Source organism: Triticum aestivum, chromosome 4D (genome assembly GCF_018294505.1).
Source record: "Triticum aestivum cultivar Chinese Spring chromosome 4D, IWGSC CS RefSeq v2.1, whole genome shotgun sequence".
NCBI classification, from domain to species: Eukaryota; Viridiplantae; Streptophyta; class Magnoliopsida; order Poales; family Poaceae; genus Triticum; species Triticum aestivum.
In genome coordinates, this window is record NC_057805.1 from 446,947,013 (window position 1) to 446,956,780 (window position 9,768).

General features: G+C 52.7%; 1 protein-coding gene across 1 annotated transcript; it reads right to left on the bottom strand.

Annotated features, from left to right (window-relative positions):
- Positions 1–8,719: 8,719 nt before the first annotated feature.
- Positions 8,720–9,538, bottom strand: LOC123098498 (uncharacterized). The gene has a single exon (XM_044520498.1). It carries the CDS (start codon positions 9,246–9,248, stop codon positions 9,039–9,041), a length of 210 nt encoding a protein of 69 aa, XP_044376433.1. The 5' UTR covers positions 9,249–9,538; the 3' UTR covers positions 8,720–9,038.
- Between the last annotated feature and the right edge of the window lie 230 nt (positions 9,539–9,768).

The following is a 9,768-nucleotide window of genomic DNA, read 5'->3' on the forward strand; positions in this document are numbered from 1 at the left end:
CCAGATTCCGAAAACACCGACATCATGGGAGGCTCAGCCACCGAAATAACACCGTCGGCGCATCTCATTCTAGCAGTAATTGCCCCGTGGACCGAACTCTTCCTGGCCTACCTCAACAGGAAGGAGCTTCCTGAGGACTAGAATGAGGCCCGCCGCATTGTCTGGCGTTCGAAGGCCTACAAGGTTCATGACAGAGAGCTCTATAAGAAAAGCGCTACTGGAGTCCTTCAAAGATGTATCTCCGAGGAGGAGGGGCGGCAGCTACTGGCTGAGATTCATACCGGTCTCGGCGGGCACCACGCCGCAGCTCGGGCCCTTGTTAGCAAGGCCTTCCATACAGGATTTTATTGGCCGACGGCCCGAGTGGACGCACAGGACCTTGTCCAACGTTGCGTTGGATGCCAACTCTTCGCCAACCAAAGCCATATGCCCCCATCGCCCTACAAACAATCCCCATCACTTGGCATTTTGCGGTCTGGGGACTGGATATGGTTGGACCCCTTAAAGGAGGAAGCCATAAGAAGAAATATTTGCTAGTCATGGTGGACAAATTCACCAAGTGGATAGAGGCTAAACCAGTTAAAACGGCCGAGTCCGGGCCAGTAATAGACTTTATATCCGACGTTGTACACCGTTACGGTGTTCCGCGCAGCATCATCACTGATAACGGCTCCAATTTCATAGCCGGCGAAGTGAAAACCTGGTGCGCTAATCTGGGCATCAAGCTCGACTACGCCTGTGTATATCATGCACAAACAAACGGTCAAGTCGAAAGAGCCAATGGTCTTATTATGAGCGGCATTAAGCCCAGACTGGTGCGGTATTTGAAAGAGTCAGACAAGCACTGGGTTGAGGAGCTCGACCCCGTACTCTGGGGGCTGCGGACCACGCCCAATCGCACTACCGGATACACACCTTTCTTCATGGTGTACGGCGCAGAGGCAGTACTGCCCTGCAACATTATTCATGACTCACCTCAAGTGCGCATGTACGAAGAGAGAGAGGCCGAGCTCGATCGGCAGGACAGCTTAGATGCCTTGGAGGAGGAGCGCGACGTCGCAAAAGCCCGTTCCACATTTTATCAACAGCAGGCTCGCAGGTATCAAAGCAGAGAGGTGCGAGCCAAAACTTACAACATCGGCGAACTCGTTCTACGCCTGCCGGAGAAGAAAAAGGATAAACTCAAGCCCAAGTGGGAGGGTCCCTTCATCATCGATGAAGTTCTCACCGGAGGGGCGTACCGCCTGCGTGATGCGCAGACAATCGATTAGAGTCGAACCCCTAGAACGCGGCCAAACTTCAAAGATTCTATGCCTAGCGCGGAAATCTTTGTTCGTTTCCTTCCCCCTATTTTTCCATTATTTTTTCTCTCTCTTTTCGTTTTTATTTTTAGCTTTAAAAGCTTTCGTGCGGTTAGACCATACACCCCCGACGCATACATCTTGAAGTATGTACGTCTATTATACCTGGGGCTTCTTGGACAGAAGCTTGCTATTGTTATCTTCCGAGCATCAAGCTCCTCACATATGCGTTTTTTCCCATATGTACCTTTTCTTCGCCATTATATGCATCGATATGACTTAAGTTTTGGCCAAGCTGGGTTGCCTAGCTCCTGTGCTTATGCCCTACGTTCCCGTTAGTTCGGCTAGGGCATAAAGGGAGCACCTCTGCGATTGTTACTGCCGGGTCATCTGGATGTGTACCTCAGACTGGGTGAAGCCGAAAGCTAGCGTTCTTAAGGGAATATTCGGTCGGTGAACTAAAGATGTTTTTGCATTCGTCACATCGTGAAGCCCCAGAAGCTATACACATTGTGATTTTTTCATCACAGTTCGGACATGCACACCGATGCATGCACACCCAGGGAAAGGAACCCTTAACGGGACTATTCTCTCTGGAAGATGTTTCTTACACTCATAATGTAATATAACATATCTAGCCGGATAATTGTCTGTTCAAGTAACTATGACCCCTATGCCTGGTTTCCATGCATACCCGGTCTACTCGGCCGTTCTGGTATTCGGAAACACTCCGCACCTTCGGGTCGAGAGGTTGAAGCGAAAAGGTCTGCCATGACAATCGTTTTCAGCTAGACCTACATATGCAAAGGAAAGTACATAGTCACTTGGACTCAAAAGTTTCCTCCTCTATGTCGTCCAACAGGCTATCTAACTTACAATCCTGCTGGGAATACTTGGCGGCTAGTTCTACTTGGTTATATACTAAACTAACGGGAATTTCTTCCCCATTTGACCCTAGCGGTCCGACCCGGGCCATGTGATTCGGATCCAGCTTGGTATATCGTGTTTTTACCATGGCCCAGGCTTCTCGCGCGCCCTCTCGGCAAGCCGATATCTTCCATAGTCGGATACGCCGCCGCGCTCCCTTGAACAGCTCTACAAGCTTCTCCATACTCCCTAGAGGGGAGTCGGATGGCCATAAGGCCTTGGCTACACTCCGCATTGCCTGCCGAGCTTGCTCGTGCAACTGCGACAGCCCTTGCAGGAGATCACTAGATGATCCGGACACCTCCTCTTCGGGGCGGCCCGTCAACATACCTGCAATCATAGCTATATCAGCTACTTTTACCCCCAAACTGTTATAAGGTAAATCCGGCCACGTACTGAATATGCTGCCTCGCAGCTTTTTGTTCTCCTTCACGGTGTCGGCTAGCTGGGCTCGCACATCTTTCAGTTCTTCACCCAGTTTGGTATTTGAATCTTGGAGTTTGTTTTTCTCCTGCCTGACTCGGGTCAACACCCGTTCGCCTGCGGCGTGTAGTCTTTTTGCCTCTTTCTCTCCCGCTTGAGCGGTTTTCAACTTCTCTTCTAGTTGACCTGATGGTCCTATTATGAGATAAGCAATAGTGTTAGCACATCTACTGTATAATTGTTATTCCTCGATGGAGGGGAACCTTACCAGAAGATGCCTTCTTGGACTCTTTCAGTTCGGCGGTAGAAGCATTCAGCTGTGTCCGACACTGCTCCAGCTCTTGAGCTAGCAGGTTGTTCCTCTCCGTCGGAACCTGGTTATACATCGATCCTTAAATCACTTGTGCCAACTGCTTTCAGTCTCGGGGGCTACTAGCATGTGCTTATCCTTTTCGGACAAAATAAACCTTACCTGCACATCCATCAAATGCTGCTTTGTGGCTTTGCCAAGCCCATCTCGAGCAGCTCGGATATATGCGCCAGCCAAGCTGAAGGCATCCAACGCCTCTTTCGAACAGCGGGGGTCTCGTAAAATGGCCCTCAAGCACCGATGATTCATGGCGCTCTCCACTTCCGAGTTGGTGACGGACATATTTTCCGAGCCCTCGGCCGAAAGACAGTCTGGCATCACCCCCATATCGGCCCCCGTCCCATCCCCTCGGGATGGATCCTGGTTGCTGGGAGTATTACTGCCCAGACCCCCGGACATAGTCCGGCGGACTCTTTTCCTGATACGGAATGAACATGAAAGTCACAGTTGGATGCGACTATTAAAACACATATTTGCAAACCCATACCTCTTTGACAAGGGCCTGACCATGTCTTCTCCTACCTTCCTCTTCGAAGGCTTGCCCCGTGCGGGAGCCGCTCTCTTCGGAGTCGCCCCTGGAGTAGCACGGTATGTCGAACGCCTCCCCTTCGAAGCACGAGACAGTGCGGTGGGTGAGGCGGAACGAAGGAATCCTTTCGGGGAAGATGTCTCCTGACTACTTACGTGTGAAGCGGGGAGAAGACCTGGGTAATCGGCGATGATGGCCACTTCGGTGCCGTCGTAGCTCGCCTGGTAAAACACGCCATTCTCCAGCACCACAAATATATCCGGATCCTCTTCGAATCCAGGGTCAAGGTCCCGATTGTGGCCCTCGGGCTGCGGGGCGGGGCTGTAGAGCCCCTCGGAAGTCTTTCGCCAGTGCTGTTATAAATAGATGGGTTAATAAAGCTCAGGGAGGGGAATGAGTGGAGCAAAAAGGTTGGGGGCTCACCCAGCTGGGAGGATTGTACATGGAATATCCTTCTCTGTGCGTGATGCGCAGGAACTCCTCTTCCTCACCCTTGAACAGTTCGACCAATATTTTGGCTAGGGCGGCAGGGGTATCCGGACCTTTCCTGCCGCAGCGGGAGGCGTCATCTTCCCGATTGTAATTCCACATGGGGAGACCTCTGTATTGGAGTGGCTGAACTCCCCATACTATGGAGGTCGCCATCACTTCGACTATTGTATACCTGGACTGGGCAAGCGTCCTGATCTTGCTCAGGAGTTGGCAAACTTCCGCACTATCTTCCTCCTCGGGACTCCGGGGGCGCCAGCTGTGGTGCTTCTTCAGAGGAACACTCGCAAACACGGGGAGGCCTCTCCGAACCGGATCTGGAAGTATGACATCATCAATGTAAACCACTCAGAGGTACACTCTTCAGACGCCTTCTTCGGCGTGCCGGATAGGTATCCGGTCTCGGCAATGCGCCATATTTCGGCACCCCCCACTTCAAATATTGATCCTTCGTGGTTGCGCGGGACAAGGCAGAACAACTTTCTCCACAGTTCAAAATGGGCCTCAATACCCAGAAATAGTTCGCATAAAGCGACATAACCCGCGATGTGCAGAATGGAGGCCGGGGTAAAGTTATGCAGCTGGAGGCCATAATACTCCAGAAGCCCTCGGAGGAATGGGTGAATGGGAAATCCCACGCCCCTCAGCAAATAGGGGACGAAGCACACTCGTTCTCCCGCAAACGGATTGGGGAAATCCTCCGCCTGGGTTTTGCCGTTGAAGGAGGCCAATCCTGCTCGAACAGGGACCAGATCTGTAGGAGGGAGAAATCCCTGCGTTTACAGCTTCTCCAATTGGCTGTGGGATACAGAGCACCTCTCCCACTCGCCTCTCTCTAGGTTGGAACGGGAAGAGGAGCTGGGAATGTTGGCCATGTTGGAGTGGTCTCTCCTGGCAGTCTCTGAGGATTTTTTCCGCGTGGTGCCGAATGGATCTGAGATCCAATCTCTTTAAATAGACGCTCTTTCTTGCATGGCTAGGGTGTTTTTTGCAAAAAAGACCCTGACCATCCGCATTCGCCTGACACGTGGAAGTTGAAGACATAGAAGCACAAAAGCCGAAGGGTGTGGCATTGAATTAAAAGCCGAACACATTACTTGGAAGCCGTCGGAGGGGGAACCCGCCTTGCAATGCCGAAGACAATCTGCGCGCCGAACACCTCGTCATTGAAGCCTGGTTCGGGGGCTACTGAGGGAGTCCTGGACTAAGGGGTACTCGAGCGTCCGGCCTGTTAACCACGGGCCGGACTGAAGGGCTGTGAAGATACGAAGACCGAAGACTGCACCCATGTCCGTATGGGACTCTCCTTGTCGTGGAAGACAAGCTTGGAGACCGGATATGTAGATTCCTTTCTCTCTAACCGACCTTGTGTAACCCTAGATCTCCTCGGTGTCTATATAAACCGGAGGACTTAGTCCGGAAAGGGGAGATATTCATTACCATAGTCATACAGGCTAGACTTCTAGGGTTTAGCCATTACGATCTCGTGGTAGATCAACTATTGTAATACTCATATTCATCAAGATCAATCAAACAGGAAGTAGGGTTTACCTCCATAGAGAGGGCCTGAACCTGGGTAAACATCGCGTCCCTTGTCTCCTGTTACCATCGACCTTAGACGCACAGTTCGGGACCCCCTACCCGAGATCCGCCGGTTTTGACACCGACAAAGACCTCTAACAGAAAGAGGAAGAACACGTACGGGACAGCAGCAACAGCAGAAGCGCTAGACTTGGGGTCCGTGTCATCGCCAGCCATGTCGTCGAGGAGGTTGTCGACGTCGGGGAAGAAGTCGTCGTCCGGGAAGTAGTCGTCGGAGTCCGGGGCGTCCATGACGAAGAAGTCAGTAGTCGCGCGGAGCACTCCCCAAAAACCTTATCACCCTTCTCCCGTACAGGACTCAAAGAGGTGCAATTTCGGAGGCCTACTGTCCCGACTCACGGTGCGTGCTGCAAGCCGGGATGGGGAAGATCGTGGCAGTAGCGCAGTGCTCAGGAACTCGGTGGCGGGAGGAAGAGAGTCTTCTGTTGTTCATCTCTGGAGAGGAGCGACCTCCCTTTTGTAGGCACAAGAGAGAGAGGCGAGAGGGCAGCGATGGAAGGTGAAACGAAGAGACGGAGATGAAGCGAATTTCCAGCAGCCGAAGGGCTGCACCGTTCGCATTCAAACTCCACTATCCCAAAAATCTTTTCAGCGTCCGTGTGACCTTTCATATACCCGTCGTGCGTGGCAAAAATTTAGACATCGGCTCGGCTCATTCCCGCAACCGACGGCGCGGCGCGGCGCGTCGTGACGAGGCGAGGCGGGCGGCGGAGGAGGAGCGCGCGTGGATGTCCCTCTTATTCTCATGCTCATACAAGTGGGGAAAGAACCTCCCTTATAAGGAGGTCCAACTCCCACTAAACCAGCAATGTTGGACTAAACTTTAGTAGTATCCCTTGCCTTGCACGAATGGGCTAAGTGGGCCTCTAGGATTTATTAGGAATTTCTGAAATAGTTATTGGGTTGTCCCAAAATAGACTAAATTCCAGCAATCCCCCACCTGATCCCAGAGGCACACAAGAATTGCCTTTGGTTCCAAAACACTGTTTTATATACCGGTACTGCAGTGGAGACTGTTAAGTTGAACTTCCATCTAGAACTCTATGCTACACTAGTAAGCAACTTGAATAGTGGACTGGGCCTTGAACTGCAAGTTTTCTGCGAATCTAGCTTCACACGAAGCCTTGACCAATACTGAGGTACCGTGGGTCTTCCTCGCAGGTGGAGCTTATGCGTCATACTCCGAGACCTTTCATGAGTTTACTAGAGAGAACCCTACTCTCATAGATTGCGATCTTTAACAATCAGACTCATATAGGTGTGTTCTTCAAAAGATGTTCTGCAGGACAACATATCTGCTTGAAAGAGCCACTTAGAACACATTAATCTATACATCAACCTGCCATACATATATGTAGATGTGCAGTCAGCTTAACCTGAATACTTTGTCCGGTTCGAATTGACTTTTCGGTAGGAGTCTGGTTTGAATTGTTCGAGCATCAGACGGACCCCCTAAACCGTCTTCAACGCCCGAGCGGACGTCCCGGTCACTGACCGGTCAAAAAAATGCGACCGAGACAGACGTCTCAAATGAGTCTCAAATGCTCGAGCTAACCGACACCCTCATATTAGCCTAAGCACGGGACGGATAGAGACGCGTCCGAACGCGCCACGTCGTCCCCGGCCCACGATGGTCCACCCGACCCTCCATATATTCCTCCCCATTCGCTCGCCGGACCAAACCCTAGCCACTTCACTCCACTCCCCTCAATTTCCCCTCCGCCACCCAAGCTACCGTCCGACGATCTCCGGCCGTCTCCAGCATGGCGGGCAGCGGATCCGAGTCCATCACCTCTAGATCCGTCGACTCTGAACTCATCCCATACGGCCCCGAGAAGGAGATGGCCGTCCGGCTTGCGCTCCGCCGCTCCCGGGAGGACGCCCATGCACGGCAACGCTCGGACTCCTTCCGTCGAAAATCCATTGCGTCCGTCCGAATGGCGCATGGATCCAGTGCTAGGTGTGCCGTCGTTGCTTCACAGGAGGCGGTGCGGTTTGTGTGGCGTCCAAACACGATGACGGACGCGCAACCCCTCAGTTGGCGCGCTGAGCAGCGGGACGCACAATGGGCGTCACCTGATCAAAACATGGCAAGGTGTGCCCGTCGTGCGAGGCAGCAGGCACGTGAGGCGGTGGCAGCCCTCGTGGCGGTGGACGTCAGCGAGACGGAGTTGCATTCTCCAGCGACCCGTATAGTGCATCAGTCCAGACGCCGCAACCTCGTCGTGATGGATGTCGCTGGCTCCGGCACAGGCCAGATTGTGGGCTCCGACGAGGAAGAGCAGGGCATGAAAGACGATGGCGTCTTTAGTCCCGTGAACCGACTTGTGTCCCATTTTCTATTCTACTTTATCAACGACCGAACCAACACTTTGACGGTCGGCTGTCGACCGCCGGACGTGAACACGGTGGAGCCGGACAAGCTCTGTTAAAGATCGCTTTATGTTACATGTAATATTATAGATTTGAGATTTCTAATTTTATGTATCCGGATGTGCTTTTATTTGAGGTGTGATCAGTCGGTGTCCGTGGACGCGCCCGTGCTTTTGAGGCCGGACTTGCAAGTCCGGCTGTAGATGGTCTTAGCGTGCGTCGGTTCGAAGTGACTTTGCAGGGGAGCAGAATCCGATTCGAAGCTGCTTAATCGCATATATGCCCTCAAGTTGCTGACGGCCGATGCAAGCAAAGGGGATCCGGTCGGTGGGAGCACATCTGCACGTGAGCCGGTTTGGTCCAACGCAGTTTATGCGGCAGGGGAGCCGGGGGGGCGCATGACCGTCACGCCCACCCCAATGAATCGATCCGCGAAGTGCGCAGAAGGGAGTGACAAACCCTACTACTATGCTACGGGCAGATTCTGAAAGTTAACATTTGCTGCTACAAATCAGTAACCGGTAGCCGGGAGGAGTTCAGTACAACTGCACAGTGCACGCAACAGAGTTGCAATGGTATTTGTTCCGTGTCTTTTGATTTTGAGTGAGGTGGTGTCATTCAGATAACTCGGAACACATAGCTTTTTCTACGGAAGCAGCAGATAGCTGAAGAAAACAAACAAAAAGTTGAATGTCAAGCGAGAAATAAATAATTTGACACGTCCAAGGTTAATTCAAGAGAGGATTCACAACGGCAATAGGAGCAACAACAACGGCCATTCTGGATAAAATTTCATCCCAGAGACAAGAGCCATCTCAAACGAAACCCCAGCCGACCACCAAACCATATACTACTAGCTTCCGATTGTTTCTCCGATCAACCAAAGAAGACAACAGAAGCTACTACACACACAGTACATCAACAATAATAGTAGTAAGAGACAGACAAGCTCGGCAGGCAACAAAGCTTAATAACGCGCGGCAGAGCCGAGAAGCGATGTGCGGCGAAGAAGAGTGGGGGGGGTCTAGCCGGCGTAGATGTGGACCCCGATGGCGATGAGGAAGATGGTGATGAGGGCGAAGTAGATGACGGCGTGGACGAGGATGGCGAGGCCGCCGGTGTGCATGCTGCCGAAGGCCACGATCCGGCCCTGCGCCGGCAGCTGGAACAGCAGCCCCGGCGTCAGCAGCACGAACAGCACCGTCGCGACCACCACCGGCCCCCAGTCCGCCATCTCCGCTCCTCCTGGATCTGCTTGCTTGCTCCTAGCTAGCTGCACCTAACACCTCTCTCTCTCTCTCTCCCCCTCTCTCTCTCGCGATTCAGAGCAAGAAGAGTAATGAACTGGTAGGGAAGCAGAGGAAGAGTAGCGTTGGGTTTAATAGGCAGGCTTGGGCTTGGGGAAAGGAGTAAACGGTCGGCGGGCCACGCGGAGCGCTCACGGAGGCACAGAGCGGCGCGCGAACCTGCTCCGGTGAGCCGCGCGGGTTCCTTCCCGTAGTGTCATACACGTCGTGTGTGCGTATGCAGTAGGTGGAAAGGCTCTCTACCTCTCCATCTCTTGCGGGGGGAAGGGCGGTGCGCACCGCCACGTGAACATCTCTGGTGAGTAGAATCCAAATCCGCCAGTTGTCGTCGGCTTGGATCGAAGCGCTAGCACTCCACTATTTTGTTTCTGGACGATCTGACCTCGGACGTCGCGCAAACAAGGCTGTAGTTTCACGTGATAGTAGAAGTAGTATCTGCCATTGCTG